Source organism: Physella acuta, unplaced genomic scaffold, assembly GCF_028476545.2.
Source record: "Physella acuta isolate Inbredline_101_S28 unplaced genomic scaffold, ASM2847654v3 ptg000600l, whole genome shotgun sequence".
NCBI classification, from domain to species: domain Eukaryota; kingdom Metazoa; phylum Mollusca; class Gastropoda; family Physidae; genus Physella; species Physella acuta.
The window spans coordinates 1,713,043-1,732,655 of NW_026732119.1; the positions used below are offsets into that span (position 1 = coordinate 1,713,043).

The 19,613-nt window shown below is 35.0% G+C and overlaps 1 protein-coding gene across 1 annotated transcript; it reads right to left on the reverse strand.

Moving 5' to 3' along the window:
- Positions 1 to 9,331: 9,331 nt before the first annotated feature.
- LOC131947609 (baculoviral IAP repeat-containing protein 5-like) lies at positions 9,332 to 9,944 on the reverse strand. The gene has a single exon (XM_059308843.1). It carries the CDS (start codon positions 9,942 to 9,944, stop codon positions 9,555 to 9,557), a length of 390 nt encoding a protein of 129 aa, XP_059164826.1. The 3' UTR covers positions 9,332 to 9,554.
- Positions 9,945 to 19,613: the final 9,669 nt, after the last annotated feature.

A 19,613-nucleotide genomic window follows, 5' to 3' on the forward strand; every position in this document is an offset into this window, starting at 1 on the left:
ACGAGCTATTGTCGGTATCGAATAACTTCATTGTAGATTTAATTATCGTTACAGCTCGTAATGGAAGCGGAGATAAGCTCCCACTTTATGTTGGGGATAAGCTCCCTCTTTACTGTGGGGATAAGCTATCACTTAAAACTTGGGATAAGCTCTCACTTAACTGTAAAGATAAGCTACCTCTTCACGGTTGGGATAACCTCCCGCTTCAAGATGAGAAAAAGCTACCAGTTCACGGTTTGTATAAGCTCCGCCTTTCTAGTCTGATAAGCTCCAACTTTACTGAGGGGACGAGCTCCAACGTCACAAGAAATGCCCCAACACCCCACGTCACTGAAAGTTTCTAACAACCAGATCCAGCTCTTGACCTACACGTGTGGCCCAGTCTCTGAGTCCGGCCAATCGCATTTTAAACAAACAATACAAGGGGAAGACAAGTAATATTATGTTATGGTATTTCGATTTTAAATTAGATTGTTTTAAATTAAAAAAATATTTCTATTTCTTACATAGTTCATTATAGGTTCATCTAGAATACGCAAATTAGAAGCACAATACCTGAGTGAAGATGTTTATTGGAATGATTAAGCAAAGAAAATTTTGACTGAAAACGTAGGGATCGACTTAGACAAATCACACAGTTTATACGATCGGTCTGCGATCATTTAAATGTAAGGTTTCCAGCAGATGAACTGCAGTTTTCTTCAGCTTTTGATCCTACTGGTTTTAGAAATTGCACATTTGAGTCTGGCGTCAAAGATATCAAAGAACTGTGCGTAAAGTACAAAGACGTATTACAAACAACAAATGAAGAGTCAATTATCACGCAATAAATGACTTCAAATTTCAGATCAGTGAAAAAATCAAATTAGGTTCAGTAAATTCACTAACTGAAAACGCAGAAGTTGCTTTAAATGATGAACAATTTAGCTCATTGGCAAAGTTAATTGACATATGCTGTACTTTTCAAGTATCCAGCGCTGATTGCGAGCGAGGTTTTAGTCTTATGAACAGCATTAAAGTGCAAGCACGAAATAGACTTGACGCCACACATTTGGAGAAGCGAATTAAATTACATCTAAATGCTGGAGAGGATGTGGATTTAAACAAAGCATATAAGGTGTGGAAGCAAGGCAAGGTTAGACGCGAGAAATTGCAATAAATGCCCCTGAAAGGTTAGCTAATATTTGTTTTCAAGTCAGCTCTTTAAAATGGTTTACATGTTAAACTGTTGTATTTGTGTTACCGTTATGGTATTAACATTTTTAACATACGATTGCATTACACTAACAAAGTACGTCGACCATATAACCTGTTGTCTAAGCATAACTCTAAAAGTTTATGTTGTGTATTTTATTTTATTTAGATGGGATTTGTATCTTCTTTTAATTGCATACGTTTCATTAGTCACACATTATACTATTAATTTATCAAAATGCATGCCTTCATTACTCTGCTTATTTGCAAGCTTAAACATACATATTAACTTGCCCAAGTAATTTTTAGCACCGCGCACGCAACATATTTTTTGCACACACACTCTTGGTCCTTAGAGGGAACATTGGTCAAAGCCCCTATGGTCAAAGCTCCGCTGTGGTCAAACCCCCTATGGTCAAACCCCCTATGGTCAAAGCACCTGTGGTCAAAGGTCCGCGCACCGGTTAATTAGAGTAAATAAAAAGCTATTTTTAAATAGAAATTAATAATTCCTACAAGGAGATGGGGGAATGACACCTGCTAAATATAGACAAACAAAATAATGCTAGATCCATTACTAACCGACAATAAATTCACATCGTCAATATTAACTGTGAACACTTTAAAGCTTTCACCCACTGTTGGGGGTGAAACCAAATGCAAAATTTAAAGAAAAAAAAAAGTGTCGTTGAATATTTTTAAAGGTGTATTTTACAGGGGTATTTTTAGTTTTAAATCTCACATTCAATATCTTCAGGACTGCGTTTTATTATTGTGTTAGTTCATGTTAATTAAGATGTTTGTATATGTGGAATAATAAAATGTATGAAGACATCGAGAGTATGATTCAGAATCCAGACATGAAAGATGGCTTAGAGATCTCATGCATAGATCAAATAGGAAATGTAGAGGTTTCTTAGAAAAATCACTAATGCTATTGGTACCTGTTTAGATCATGCTAAGTTTCGTAAACACAAAACACCTCAGGTAGTATGGACATGTACCACGAGCTGTCTATCAAAAACTTCAAGCGTAACATAAGGGAGAATGGGGGAAGACATTGACGAATTTGGAATAAGGACTTCAAGCAATAGACTAGGCTGGACATTACGTAATTTTTAACTCATCAGAAAACAGAAAATGAAGGCATGGAAACAAACAAAAAAAAAAGATACTGGAAGAATGATATTTTTTTATATTTTTTTATATAAGTCTCAGGGTTGTAGATTTGTCTTTTCAGCGTGCCCAGCCATAATGTGGTGGCAGTAGCTGATTTTTACTACTTTCATCATGCGACATAAGAAGACTGTTGCAGATTTACAATTTCTGAAACGTTCATTCTCAAATGTACATATTATTTACAGAATAAAGTATTGGTTATATGTGTGTATGGGGAGGGAACCGTTGTTTCCTGGACCATTAAATCTTTGCTGCTTCTGAAAGATACAAGTTATACATTGGATAAAATTTGGGTATAATAATAAAAGTGGTGGGTCATATAAATTTTTTTATATTAGCGAATTTAACTCCAAGAGTTGGTATGGGTTTCCTAAAAGTTGGAAGAAGTTCAATTAGTCATGCATGAAATATACATGAATCATAATATATTATATACAATAGGTGATCATAAGCATTCACACTTTTCATTTGTACCTATCATCTGCAAACAGTCTTCTTTTTATTTATTTGTTCTTTTTTTTTTTTTTTATTAATTTATTTTTTTAATTGTTAACAGAATCAACATTTTGAAAATATATAACTTCAGAATAAAATATTCAGTTAATTAAACTGGTATAAATAGAGAGAGTTATGAAATCAATAACGTTGAAAGTATTTTAAAGTTCAGTAATAACAGTTTAATAACAAGGTGAATAAACAGTCACGGTATTAATTTGGTTGTCTCACCTGCCTTTTGTATTTTATTCTAATATTTACCAAAATAATAGATACAAGGAATAATAATGTGTACAATCTAAAGTAAGTTTAGGAAACAGTTTGGGGAATTAATAGGAAATTATTATTAATGATCAGCGTTCATAGTATTGAAAACAGGATGTCTAAGATTAAAAGTAACATAAAAAGTTCAGTAAAAATAAACGAAGAGTATATAACTCCATTTCCCTAAAAGTTACAGTATTTATTTGGTTGTTTCCCTTTCCAATGATTATATTTTGTTAATATTTACCAAAATACCATACAAAAGGGAACATAAATTTAAGGTTTCAAAAACGTGTTAGTCAAAGAAATAGGTTTAGTATAGAGAGAAAACCAAAGAAATTGTTAGCAATGATTAGAATCCATAATGACTGAAAACAAAGTGGTTAAAATTAATACTAACGAACCAACCCGCGGCATATCGTAAGCCGCTATTTAGTTGTTGTATTTTCTACTTTTCAGTTATTCCTAATTTGTGAATTCGACAGTACCAATGCTGCCACTGAAAATAGTTGCTTTAAAGCACTATCAGTAGCTCGTTATGGACGATACTACCCCCACCCTCCTTTCCTCCAACCCCTAACCTACACCCCCCCCCCGTGAAAGCAAACTCCTATTAGTTACCTCCCCTAAGTTTAAAATAGTTTCTAACTAAATTAACTGCCCCTAATAGCCGTCACTAAACCCGGCTCTACGAGTAATGTAAACATTTAGCGTGAACCACAGCTCACCAGACTATGTAGGGGTGGGGTGATAGGACAGCGCGCTTACAGCTTGTTTTTCCAAGAAGAGAATTATATATAGAGATAATGTTAGTTAAAATTAAAGGTAAATAGCTGCATCCGACTTAAACTTCTTACAATCAACTTGATTGAATAAGTCAAGTAGGCTATATCTCCTGAGGGCTGCTTAGCTCCAGGGAAAATACAAAGTATTCATATAACAAGAAGTAGGAAAATTTTTAGTCAAACATGAAAAACATTCAAAATCAGAAACACATCCCATGAAAGTTTATGATATTGTCAGTCTCCCTGACTAAACTCAACTAGTGGAGGAATGAGATGTGTATACAAAGGGGGAGAAAGATGATATTCCTGATGTGTTGGCTACATTCCAGAGCCTTAAATCATGACTGTGTTGCTTAGTCTTTTCCTGACTACTGCTCTAAATATAGCCTTTATATCTAAATCGCTTTATGTTTTTAATTCAAATTTACATGTGTTTCTAATTGTCAAACTGTATTTCTAAAAATAGCTATTGCAGTAATTTTGTTGTCATCGTCTGTTTAATTTTTGGATTTCTTTATAGAGTTGAGAGTGATTGCTTTGTTTAATGCGTCTGTGTTGGAGGTTTCTAGTATTGTCCCGAAGGTTTGTCTTTTTTTTAGTAGTGTTGTCCATTCTAAATAAATATGTTGCTCTGTTTCTTGTACCTGTTGTTTACATATTTGACATGTTATTTTGATGTACGTGTTTGCTTTGATGTTTCTAGAGATATCTAATATAAAAGAAAACTTTGATTAGGTAAACAACATAGAAATTATATTGTTTAATTTTAAATTTCCCGTGACGAACGCTTACGTATCACCCTGGTGTGTGGGTGAAACCAGTTGCAAAATTATTATGAGAAAACTTTGATTAGGTACACAACATATCGACAGCATTGTTTAATTTCCGTGACATTTAATCAATAATCATGGGGGTTCGAGTGGTCGGGTTGGTAAAGCTCATGTTTACATAACCGATATGTCCCGAGTTGGAACCCATAAGTAGATGAGTCTCGATATCTGGGGACAGAAACCCATCTAGGAGAGTAAACTTCAACATGAAACATCTGCGGCTTTGTAGTTTGTTCTTGAATGGACACAGTTTCTGAGAAGAAATATAAAGGAAAGTTTTAGCGGCTGGACATAGTGCTGTAACCAACGATAGAGAAAGTAAAAGCCGCTATACATAGTTCTGTAACCAACGATAGAGAAAGTAAAAGACTATATACATAATGCTGTGCGGCATATACCGAAGACTCAGACTGGAACCATTGCCACAGAGCTGGCCACATCATAGTTGTGGGGCTGGGCTTAATGCCTAAGGCCCTAGGCTGTCAACTGTCCATATACACTCTACTCCACCTATTCTCATTGATTTTAATTTTGTTTAGTTTTTGTTTTTACAGTATAATTTTTTTTTTGAGTTTTTAAAATAAAAGAATATAATCATTATGAAACTAGAGAGCCGCATACTGATTTCAAAGGAACTGCATGCACACCCCACCCACTCCCCATGCGTGCGAGTTATTTTGTTAACACAAGAAATTAATACTAATAGTTTCGCTGTCTGTCTATCTATCTGACAAGAACGCTCTGTCTGACAAGAACGCTCTAGAGAAAACACAAGCAAAATAAAAACATGCACAGTAATTCGAAAAACGAAATATGACGTCGACACATTTAGCATAGACTAGAACATAATCTCAAACCAGAGAGTGCACACAGTAATATGACGTCATTGATTCTCGCGTAAACATTGAAAAAAAGGAAATTTTGTCTAATCTAAATGGTTTGCGTGAAGAGTTTCTTGCATATAATTCTTCGGGTAGGGGCGAAGCCCCACCCCCCACGTAAGAACGTCTGAGCCCCCGCCCCCCTCCCAACTCAAAAGAAATTTCTTCATCGATACTCTATAATAAAATTACCGCCTAATTAATGTGTCTAATCTAAAAAGTGGTTTTCTTGCAATTTCTTTAATGCAATTCTTCGGGTAGTGGCTAAGCGCGACACCAGTGTTTCTTTCAGACTTTTTCCTCCCCGGAGAGGGGTGGGGGTAATTGAAATTTTCGGGGGCGGGGGTAGAATTTTCGGGGAGGGGGGCGGACACTGGAAAAAGTATATAATTATATTTCGTTGAATGGGACGGTAGACATGTTTTTTTAGAGGGGGTGGGTGGGGGGGGGGGTGGTGTGTGTGGGGGGGGGGGGGGGGGTGGGGGTTGAGTGGGGGGTGGTTTTAATTTAGACTTTTTCCTCCCCGGAGAGGGGTGGGGGTACTTGAAATTTTCGGGGGCGGGTGTAGAATTTTCTGGGAGGGGGCGGACACTGGAAAAAGTATATAATTATATTTCGTTGAATGGGACGGTAGACATGTTTTTTTTGGGGGGGTGGGGTGGGGGTGGGGGGGTGGTGTGTGGGGGTGGGTTGGTTTTAGTTTAGAGAAAAGAGACAGCACTATCAGCCTAGCGCCCGTTGTACCCTTCCTCAACGGGCCATTTTTCTCGTGTATAAATATTTGGGGAACCGAAACAAAATTTTATGAAGTGAACGATTAAAAATAAGGAATTCATTTAATTAAAGCGAATTTATCTTTCATATAATTGTCGTTTCGTAATTTAATTAGGGATAATTTTTTTTATTAATATCAATAAATGTTTAAAGGGAGACAAAACTTCTGCATAACTGTTATTAATAGTTACAGAATAGAAAAAAAAATCAACAAGGATTTACATAATTATTATATCTCAACTGGGGTATTGGTTTATTTATTAATTTGATAACTTAGTTAAAGTTTTGTCCCTTATTTGTTTGAACTATAGTAGGGGAGGTAACAAAAACAAAACAATATAATACAGATCTATCAAGTTGCAGCATTGCTGTGTTGTATAGAAGATTTAAAAGTTATGTTTACGAGAAAAGGGCGGAGCATTGTAAGAAAGGTACATTTATTTTGCTATAATGAGGGAAGACCTACAACCTAAAATAAAGAAACTATATATTTGAAACTATGTGGGGCTTCCAACGTGTTAAAAAATAGTAATCATACTAATTAAATGTACAAAATGTAAACAATTTCTTAATCTTAATAATTATGCTGATGATATATCATGGTATGATCACAATATATTCAAGTGAATAAAACAACGCCGATAAACACAGACGATTAGTGTTTCATCTCTTACATTGTGCTGTAAAAATCCTAACTTATAATTAGGTCACTGCCTCTTTGCCTGTTCGTAAGCCTTGTCTTAACATTACAATTATCATATATATATATATATATATATATATATATATATATATATATATATATATATATATATATATATATATATATATATATATATATATATATATCATATAGTCCCGAGGATAAATAACACACTTATCTATACAGGCTCTACGCTAAGCTAAGTACGTAACATAAATCAAACACTAAGTCAAGGTAAACCAAACATGTCTCTAGTTTAACCGTTTAACCCTAACATAAAACGTAAAACACGAATCATGAAATTTAACCTTCTCACATACATATTAATACTGACCATTACTTTAACACCAAATTTAAATAACAAAACAACCAAGCGCTAGAACCAAAACCAACACTAAGCCTAGATTTAACTTAACTCTTAATTCTGTTCTGTGTTAAGTCTCTTAACATAAGACTGCCTTAGTCTGCCTCTAACACATTACCGTAAACATTAAATTATGTTTTTGTAGAAACCTATAATGAACTATGTAAGAAATAGATTTTTTTTTAAATTTAAAACAATCCAATTTAAAATCGGAATACCATAACATAATATTACTTGTCTTCCCCTTGTATTGTTTGTTTAAAATGCGATTGGCCGGGCTCAGAGACTGGGCCACACGTGTAGGTCAAGAGCAGGATCTGGTTGTCAGAAGCTTTCAGTGACGTGGGATGTTAGGGGCATTTAGTGGGAACTAATCCTCACTGTGAAGTGGGAGCGTTTCCCCGCCTTGAAGTGGAAACGTATCCCCTCAGTGAATTTAGAGCTTATTCTTATCGTGAAGTGAGAGCTTATTCTCACCGTGAAGTGAGAGGTTATTCTCATCGTGAAGAATTAGCTTATATTTACAGTGAAGTTGGTGATTATTTAAACCGTAAAATGGGAGCTTATACTCACCATAAAGTGGGATCTTATCTCCACCTTGGAGTGGGAGCTAATCTCCACTTCCAACCCGCGCTGTAACGATAATTAAATCTACAATTAAGTACTCGTTACCGATAATAACTCGTTAAAAGATGTTAACAATGCATAAAAATGCAGGCACGATTTATATGTCACTATTTGAATTTACTTAACAGTAGGTAGTTACGTTAATGGCAGCAAACTTTTAACTAGAGGCGTCGCGAGGCGGTGACGGGGGTTGCTGCTCGGGTGACAAAGATAAGGGGGGGGGGGGCAACACCAAGACACATAATTTCAAAATTTTATCAGATTAAAATTAATTATTTCCTGTTAAATTAATGGTTAACTACAGTAAAAAAAATCTTTTAAATACAAAATAACAATCCCCACTAGGGGAAGAGGGGATTATATCTGCTAAATATAGAAAAAGCAGGTTTATTAATAACCGACAATAGATACACATCGTCAATATTAACTGTGAACACTTTGAAGCTATCACCCAGGGTTGGGGGTGAAACCAAATGCTAAATTTAAAGAGAAAAAAAGTGTAGTTGAATGTTTTTAAATGTGTATATACGGGTGTATTTTTAGTTTTAGATCTCACGTTCAATATCTTCAGGAATGCCTTTAATTATTGTGTAAGTTCAATTATTGAGCAATAATAACATGTATGAATACATCGAGAGACTGATCCAGGAGCGATGAATGACAGATGACTTAGAGATCTGATGAATAGAAAATGTAAAGGTACGTAGAATAATCTCTAATGCGATTGGTCCCTGTTAAGAACCTGGATGTAGTTGCCTCTTAAACCAATGTTTCAGTTGTTTAAAATTAACTTGAAACGCAGTGTGTTGTTTTTTTCCGCGGTCCAACATGTGGACGGCCAGAATGACCTCCGACCCCCCACTCGTCCACAAAAGCCTACTTTATTCACCCCCCCCCCATCTCCTCCTCCTTGTGGACGTCATACACGGTTGACCCCAACGGTCTATCAAATATAATGCAGGGCTGGTGACGGTGGGGGAATAGAAGGAAGGCGTTTGGATGGAGTACTACAAGAAATTTATTCGGCTGCCCGTTACAGATTTTGGAAGGAATCAGAAAACAGAAAAATATATATCAGAAGAAATAAGTAGTTGAAATCAATTTGAGATTTTTTTTTTTTTTTTTTTTTGCATGAAAAATATTGTTTTTATTTAATACAAAATTCACAGCAACGAAAAGCTAAATAATTAGGTAAAGAATAGTGGTGGTCCTCATTAAATGGGTAGCCAAAGTAATTATTACAAAAGCGATACTTCAATACCAGATGTTGATTAGGACATGATGAATGTAAAACAATGTATTGTATGAATGTGATGCTAATGACATAATAAGGCAAAACGTATTAGGCACTGTGACAACTCAACCAATTATTGTATACAAGGTTTTATTTTTAAAATGCATTAGCAACAAAGGCAAGTATATACAAATGTGAGTCATGTTCTTTACATTAGTTTCCATTTATGTGATCTGATATTGCATTCTGTTCACTTTGCCTTGCTCTTCAAACTCCTTGATATTTTTGTCAAAAATTTTCTCGGTCTTTATCATCAATATTTCCATGGCTAATTTTACAAATTCAGTGGTAGTAAGATTTTCAACTGGCTTCTTCAGAGTAAAAAAGGGACATTTGGGTGAATGCTTTGTGTGTTCTTTGACTGGATCATCATCTGGCTCCCACCCATCTAATTCTTTCAGGCAGAATATGCAGCACACATTGTCAGGACAATCAGAACATCGGCTGAAGTAAAATCCAGCTTGTGCAAGCTTTTCTGGAGTACAGTGCCAAGAACTATCATTTGGCCATCCTTTAAACGTCTTAAGCCTCTCCTTCTCAATAAACATAAGCATTGTTCTGTCATCTAAAAGTAAATTTTCGGTCATAAAATAAATTATCATCACACAACAAACCCATACAAACATTGTTGAATCAAGTTTTTTTCTATATAAAAAGAAAAATATCTTCATTTTTCTAAGGCTACCATAAACAAATGTTTTGAAATTTTAAACATTTACAAATTCAAAATAATTTATTTTGACAAATACATAAATTGCAATTTATTAACTTAATAGGAAATAATTAATTGTTTATTACTTTTAGAACCATTTAATCTACTGCTGTTTTGTAATTTTTAATATGAAGTTTTAAGTTGTTTCCCTTGACTGCCAAATCACATAATCTGAAAGGATATACATTTCTAAATTTTCTATTTTCAACAATGCAATACATTCTAAAACTTTTAAAACGCCTTTTAAAGTCTACACGATTGCCTTAAAGTAGAGTTTCACTTTAAATTGGATGTTTATAAGCAATAAACATTTTAGAAATATTTCTAAATATTAGTAATGGAAGACACATTATACACTAATCATAGTTTTAAACATTGTTACTCTCATAACATATTTTTAAAAATGAATTCACAAAGCAATTAGCGAATCTGATTGATCAATTAAAATCAGAAATCGCCCACGTCTAAACTTATAAACTATAGGTATATTTCACAAAAGGTCCCACATCAACGTTATCGATAACCAACAGCTCCAGCGCTGAGTACCCACAGAAGTGAAACCAACAACCGATTGAAGTAACACTGAGTACCCACAGCTTCAGCACTCAGTACACATGGCTTCAACACTCAGTACCCCCTGTTTCAGCACTGAGTACCCATACCAGTGGCAATATGTAGCTACAGCACTGTCATTGGTAATCAATAGCAGAATTAGTCGAGCACAATATATGTTGCCCGAATCGGAAACATAGGGTAGCATCAACAATAGCACTGAGTACCCACAGCAGCTGCATGAATATAAAATGACTGAACACTGTCTTTTAGGACAGTATTTGTTCACGTGCTTTGTGTGTATAGCAAATATAGCTCAAATGAGAAATATGCGTCTTTATTAGTTGACCTTGAAAATGACGTAACAGGGGACAACTAAGGCTCTACACATTGAAGGAAGTCCTTTCATATGTAGTGTGTAATTGTAGTGTAGTAGAACATCGACAGCAAGGCTTCAACATACCCATGCATAATAGTTAGTCAGTTAGCAGGTGCAGCAGAGTTATGTAAGTCTATGCCTGAGCTAATAACGTATAGTTTTAATTAATTTTGCAAGTGATTATACATCTCCTTGCATGTCCGTATGTTCAGTTTGTGATATTTTATTGTTTGTGCGTGGATATTTAGAGAAACACATGACACTAAAAATAGTAAAATGACCAGGACTAAACAATTAAAAAAAAAAATACTGTTTGGTCCATAAATGCCCGATGTCGCGTGTTCGCGACATACCGTAATTAGCATAAAAATAAGTCCACATTTAAAAACAACTATACACCTTAAATTCAGTGTCAGTATGATGAGAGAAAATCAGCACAAATATGTTTTTACACGCTTAGAACATAATTCAGGCATTAAAGGGTTAATAAAACAAAATCACATTTGGTTTGAAAAGTACTAGCTGGCAAGTACAAGAACGAGACGTAAATGACCTACATACTAGCCCTATGGCCGTGTACATTTAAATAACAAAATGTGTTTTACTTAGGGGTCGTCCATAAATGACGTCACACTCGTAGGGGAGAGGGGAGTGTCTGTAATTTTGTGACGGTGTGTGATGAGGGGGCGGGGGGGGGATTCAAATGGTGCGACAATTTTGCATTATAAAAAAGCATTGTTAGAAAACGAATTTTAGACGTTATTTCGCGTTTTAGAAAACTGTTGTAATAAATTGTAATAGGAATTGATTAAAATACAGAGTTGACAGAGTTCAGACAAGAATATAGAAAAATATCGATGGTTTAAAAAAATACAATAGCAATTTTAGGGCGTTGTAAGCTGAGGTCTTTTTAGGGGAGGGGTCTGGCCTTTTCTTGATGACGTGTGACGGAGAGGAGGGGGGAGGTAAAAATCGTCCCCCAACCCCTACCCTACACCCCCCACCTCCGTGAAAGCAACCTCCTCTTAGTTACCTCCCCTACGTTTAATATAGTTTCAAACTAAATTATCTGTCCCTAATAGGCGTCACTAAACCCGGCTGTACGATTGTAAATATTTAGCGTGAACCACAGCTCACCAGACCATGTGGGGGTGGGGGAGGTTGCGATATGCCTAGAGAGGAAGAGAGGGGACTGCTAGGCGCGCTTACAGCTTGTTTTCTAACGGCTCCAAGAAGAGAATTATATATATACGAGCCGGCCCGCGGCATAACATACGCCGCTATTTAGTTGTTTCTAATTTTCAATAGTTCATAATTTGTGAATTCGACAGTACCAACGCTGTTCCAATATAAAACGGAGACACTCCTGTTCCAATATTAAAGGTGACACCCCTGTTCCAATATAAAACGGTGACACCTCTGTTCCAATATTAAAGGTGACACTCCTGTTCCAATATAAAACGGAGACACCCTTGTTCCAATGTAAAACGGTGACACCCTTGTTTCTTTAAAACACTATAAGTAGCTCGTTAAGGACCATAACCCCCCCCCCCTTCCTTCCCTCCCCCCCTCCTCCCCCCCCTACGTTTAAAATCGTTGGCTCTGCTTATAAACATTTAGAGTGAACACAGCTCACTAAAACCATGTAGGGGTGGGGAGGTAGGGAGAGCGTTTGCAGCTTGTTTTCTAACGGCTCGAAGAAGAGAATTATATATATAGATAGATGTTAATTAAGTTGTTTGCATCTGTGCACTAATAAAACATATGCAGACATCAAGAAACTGATCCATTAGACAGAAACGAACAACTACTTTAAGATCTCATGCAGATATCAAATAGAAAATTGTTGAGATCCTACTTAGTATCGTAAAAACAAAACAACTCAGGTAGTACGGACATATACCACGAGCTGTCTATCAAAAACCTTCATGCGGGGCTCGTAACAGGAGTGAGGATGTGGGGAAATTCACGAATTTTGATGGAGGACTTCAAGGAATGGACGTGACTAACCCTTGCATTATGTTTTAAATGTATGAAAAAGCATTATTTAATGTTCCCATGACAACCATTAACGTAGCTAATAAAGTCATCGGTTTCGGTTTTAAACTAAAAGTAAGCGTTTATGTAGAAATAAATAAAAAATAAAAACTTTGAAAGTGTTAATGACTTATAATATTAATTATTACACTAACTGTTGTTAGGATGTTTGTTTATATAATCGAAAAAATCTATTTTTATTTACATAAATTTTAAGAACTTAAATTTGTGAACCCCTGGTAATTTTAAATTTACAAATTGAAGCAACGACTAAATGTATTACTATTAAAAGTAGACAATATATTTATTTTATTTTAAATTTTGTCGTGTAATTGCCCTGGGCGGAACTACAATGCCGCCAAACCCCGCAATGCGATTGGTCCCTGTTTTGATCCTCCAAAGTATCGTAAAAACAAAACAGCTCAGGCAGTTTGGACATGTACCACAAGCTAGCCGTCTATTAAAAACAGGGCGGAGGATGCGATGAAGACATTGACGAATTTGGATGGAGGACTTCAAGTAAAAATAAATAAATAAATAAATACAAATGAGAAATCAATTTTTTCCCGCCTCAGACAAGTAATTTACAGCGTCAGTTTTTTCTCGTCATGTTCGCTTTAGTATTACAGTTTTTATCATCGGCTTGTGCGGACTCATACAGATTTGCAAATAGTAATATTTCTTTCTTAATTGTAGCCTATTTTTACTCATTTAAGATGATTTACTTATACAAAGATATATAATTTCTAATTTAATTACAATTTTAAAAAAAACAACTGACAATGCATATGTGTAATTAACAGATAATTTAAGGGTATGTAGAAAGCAATGTGAGAAAAATTTGCTAACAATGCAACAACAGACAATCATTATTTAATATATTTTCCTTTTATAAATGCGTACGTAGCTAATAAAGTCATTGGTTTTACAATTTAACTAAAAGTAAAAGTTTATACTTTATTTATTGAAAAATTTAAATTCTAGAAGTATTTCATAAAAAATGGCATTTTCTAAATTAAAAAATATAAACATTGACAATTATTTGGAAAAACGTTTGTTTAACAAACAAAACTGTCGGTATTTACAATACTATTAAGAACTTAGTTGTGTGACCTCCCCTGGTAATTCAAAATTTACAAATGGAAGCAACTAATACACGTTTTAAAAGTTGAACTTGTAAAACATCTCATAAGAGACCAAAGCTTTTATGAAATAAAAATAACACAAATTAGTTTTATTTAAGGCTTTATCTATTTCAGTGCTTTTAAAAGCTTGTCGGTATAAAGGCTTTTTTATTGTTTTATTAAAGTATTTTAATAACATTTTTTGTTTGTTGTTTGTGTTTATTGAAAGAAAAAGCTGTTAACATTAGATCAGTGGCGTAGCGAGGTCGGGTGTCACCCGGTGCGGCACTTAATGGTGTCACACCCCCCCCCCCAGAGGCATAGAGTCCCTTCCCAGGGACAAACTTTCAAATTTTCGATTTGCACCCCCCGCCCTCAAACTTTCGATTTGCACCCCCCCCCCTCGAGTTGCTCTCTATATATTTTGCTATTTTTTGCCTTGGTGTCACCCCCCTAAATGGTGTCACCCGGTGCGGTCCGCATCCCCCGCCCCCCCCCCCCCCCTCGCTACGCCCCTGCATTAGATTTTTACCGAGTGTGATGTTAGACACTGGTACACACCGATGATCGACTCCCCACAACTGACCGACATAAATATATGATTGCTTCCCTATATTCTAAATTATCCCTCCGCCCTCCCTGTTTTTTTTTTAAAAATAACTTTAAAGACGACAGACCTCTACAGATCTAGTAGTTTATGAATAAGGAGAAGAGAACACATATAACACGCTGGTTTCGTTGTTTTTTTAATGCATCAGACATAAAATATTAACAACCTGAATTATCCTTGTCTCAAAGTCTTCTGTTATTGCATTACTATGCTCATCATTTGACTGTTGTAGATTTAAATTGATTGTTATTTCTTAAACTCTAAAAATGTGAACATATTATGCAGGATTTTAGCCAGAATGATCTCAATTTCTGAAAGTTAAAATTCGGGAGTGGAGAGAGTTTTGTAAGAATACGTTGAAGGGGGGGGGGTCTGTGTGGCGGGGTGATGAATGTAAAGAAAGCATTTGGGCCAACTAAATGTAGACTATGATCTTTGTCTGGTAAGTTTGGTGGGGTTTTACGGTTTTTTCTGTTATCGAATGAGCGTATATGATATGACGGTTGACTGCAGAAAGTCAATATAAAACACGAAGAAAAACATTTCTTGTTTAGGATAGAGCGAGTTTAGTAAATTTTGAATTTAGAATATTGTGAATTTAGTATAACTCGTGAGTTTAGTATATTGTGAGTTTAATGAATATTATTATATTGTGAGTTTAGTATATCGTGAGTTTAGTATATTATAAGTTAAATATATCGTGAGTTTGTTATATCGTGAGTTTAATATAACATTAGGCTAGTATATCATCCCTTTAGTATAACGTGGGTTTGTAGATCGTGAGTTCACAATCCGTCTCTTGTTAAGTGTAAGTAAAGAATGACAGATATAATTTGATAAATTATATAAATATCATGCAATGAAAGTAGAGTAATTTTTGCAAAATCAAGTGGAGTAAAAATAATTGAACTGTAGGTTATACTGGTCATCTGAAATGTTTGTTTTAATAATCAAGAAAGTATTAGTCACTATACAATTTAAAAGAGTGTGAAAAAGATGTAGCTTGTTGCGAGTTCAATATATCATGAGTTTAGTATACCGCAAGTTCACAATCCGCCTGCCCACTGTTATTTGTAGGTAAACAATGACATATATGAATATATAAACATAAATATTGAATGAAAGAATAGTGACTTTACAAAACCTAGTGGGGTAAAAAATAATCCAACTGGTCATCTGAAATGGTATTTTAATAAGTGAGAAATTAGTCACTATACAATTTAAAACAGAGTGAGAAAGATGGAAATAAAAAAAATAGTCAACAAAGCTTGATGTTTAACTAGGCGAGTTATGCTAAAGTCTGCTTAAATTGAATAGCTTTTGTTGAGCTTAAAGCGTTTTAGTTAACGTTCAATAACTTTTATTTCTGTTTTAGTGGTAATATTTATAGATCAAATAAGAAATGTAGAGGTCCGTAGATTAATCACTAATGTTATTAGTCTCTGTTTATATCCGTCTAAGTATCGTGAAATCAAAACAACTCAGGTAGTATGGACATGTACCACGAGCTGTCTATCAAAAATCGTTCATATAGGGCTATGTGACAGGAAGTAAAATGCGAGGACATTGAGGAATTCGGATGGAGGACTTCAAGGAATGGACGTGTCTAACCCTTACATAATGTAAATGTTGTAAAGCGCCAGAAAACCAAAAAGGTTGTCTGGAAAAGAAAGTAGGAGAATAATTCAATTGTATTTTATTTTATTTTTAAATTGTAAATAAATGTATGTATTGTTACACATTGTTTTTATATTTTCAAGTTACATTTGGGGAAAACAATTGCATTAAAAAAGCAATCTAAAGCATGTTTATAACAAATGGACTCAACATAAGTGAGTGAAACATAAAATGCTGTGTGAATCCTAAGCTAATGCTGCCAGGAAGAAATAAACTACACAGCTCTGCTGACAACAACCTATTATATCCTTAACACAGCAATAAGTTTAAGTTCTCGTTTTTCTAAATACAATTATTCCTGAATCAGTAATCACAATATCAAGCCTTTGTTAATTAAACATAATTATTATCTCCTGTAATAAGTAATTTCTAAGCAGACACTGATAATGTTAAGTGCCATTTGTGACATTTCTTTCACAGGTAGGTAAACTAGTGAACATTTAAAGATAGGATCAGCTTTGAAAGTTTCGTTTACAGCATTTTCTTACTGATATAACAATGGTTTCATTTAAATTATCATCCGCTGAGATTTTAAGCACAATTGTACAATTATACAAACAACAAGTCTGAAATTAAAAATTAACTTGATAATTTATTATCTCTGCAATCTTTAACATTAAGAGCAGTAGGTTGTTAACTAAACATTGTAACTTCATATGCCTCCTGACTTGCAAATCACAAAAAAATTCTTTACTTATGTACAAATAAAAATATTTGAAACATTTTTATTTGAGAAACAATAAGAAATTTAAATTGCCAATCATCCAGAATCTAATGAGTATCCTTAAGAAAACCTGAAAGTAATCGCTCAACCAAGCAGAGCACAATAAGTTAAAACCTCCATTCAAATATACAGTAAATATATCACTTTTGACTGTTGAAACAAATGAAAGTAAAACACGCACAAATAAATTACTCTTTCATTATCCGCCATTCAAATGTACTTCCCACTTGGACCAAAATCAACAGCCGATAAAAATTGAGCAAGAAATAAAACACTTGAGATTTTGCAGGGTATGAGTCTGGTAAAAAAAAAAATGTACAACTCTCCTTCAATGGTAGTAAACAATGTCACATTCTCCACATGCAGTTCTTACACATTAGTCGTATCTATTATTAAAAGGGTCTTGTTATATATGTGCAGTTGAGGGAACATGCAGCCATTCATCAAACCAACATGTAGCCTGCATGGATCTCTGGAGTCACCTTACAACCCCGAACGAGAGGGAATTTAAATAGTAAACAAATACTTTTACTAGTATCCCCAGGGAACATGCAGCCATTCATCAAACCAACATGTAGCCTGCATGGATCTCTGGAGTCACCTTACAACCCCGAACGAGAGGGAATTTAAATAGTAAACAAATACTTTTACTAGTATCCCCAGGGAACATGCAGCCATTCATCAAACCAACATGTAGCCTGCATGGATCTCTGGAGTCACCTTACAACCCCGAACGAGAGGGAATTTAAATAGTAAACAAATACTTTTACTAGTATCCCCAGGGAACATGCAGCCATTCATCAAACCAACATGTAGCCTGCATGGATCTCTGGAGTCACCTTACAACCCCGAAGAGGGAATTTAAATAGTAAACAAATACTTTTACTAGTATCCCCAGGGAACATGCAGCCATTCATCAAACCAACATGTAGCCTGCATGGATCTCTGGAGTCACCTTACAACCCCGAACGAGAGGGAATTTAAATAGTAAACAAATACTTTTACTAGTATCCCCAGGGAACATGCAGCCATTCATCAAACCAACATGTAGCCTGCATGGATCTCTGGAGTCACCTTACAACCCCGAACGAGAGGGAATTTAAATAGTAAACAAATACTTTTACTAGTATCCACAGGGAACATGCAGCCATTCATCAAACCAACATGTAGCCTGCATGGATCTCTGGAGTCACCTTACAACCCCGAACGAGAGGGAATTTAAATAGTAAACAAATACTTTTACTAGTATCCCCAGGGAACATGCAGCCATTCATCAAACCAACATGTAGCCTGCATGGATCTCTGGAGTCACCTTACAACCCCGAACGAGAGGGAATTTAAATAGTAAACATATACTTTAACTAGTATCCCCCCCCCCCCCCCCCCCGGAGAAACATTTTGTAAGAAACACTGCCACGAGCTAACCGACTATCCAAAACCTTTATGCGGGGCTCTGTTTTAAAAAAACAAAACAATAAAGGACGTAAAATTCAATGCGAGAAACATTTGTATAGGTTTTCATGATGGACGGAATGCTGAGAAACCTTTATTCTTTCTTGATAAAGCTTACGTATCTAAAAAAAAGAATGACTTTATAATTTAACTAAAGCTAAAAGTTTATACTTTATTTTTGAAAAATATAAACGGTAGAAATATTTTATAAAAAATAGCATTTTATAAAAGTAAATAATATAAAAATATTCAATTATTTGGACGAACTTTTGTATAAGAAACCAAACTATCAGTATTTACAATACTATTAAGAACTTAGCTGTGTTACCTCCCCAGGTAATTTAAAATTTATAAATGGAAGCAACTAATACACGTTTTAAAAGTAGAATATGTAAAATATCTCATAAGGGGTCATCCATAAATGGCGTCACGCTTTTTTTGACAATTTTTACCCCCCCCCCTCCCCTCCGTCACACGTCGTCACAAAAAGTTAGACCCCCCCCCCTAAAATGACGTCACACTTCAGCCTACACCCCCCCCCCCCTCAAAATTGCAGTTGATTTTTTTTTAAAACATCCATATTTTTCCAAACTCTTAGCTTAAATCTGTCAAAATAGAGTATTTTAATGAATTCCTATTACACTTTATTAAAATAGTTTTCTAAAACTCGAAATAACGTCTAAAATTCGTTTACTAACATTTCTTTTTTATTTCATTATAATGAAAAAATTGTGACGTCGCACCATCTGAACCCCTCCCCCTCGTCACACATCGTCACAAAATTACCGACCCCCCTCCCCCCTCCGAGTGTGACGTCATTTATGGACGACCCCTAAGAGACAAAAGAAAGCAAATTAGTTTTTTTGTTTTCATTTTTTTTTTATTTCAGTGCATTTAAAAGCTTGACGCTATAAAGGCTTTTTATATTTATTTTATTAAAATAGTTTTAATCATAT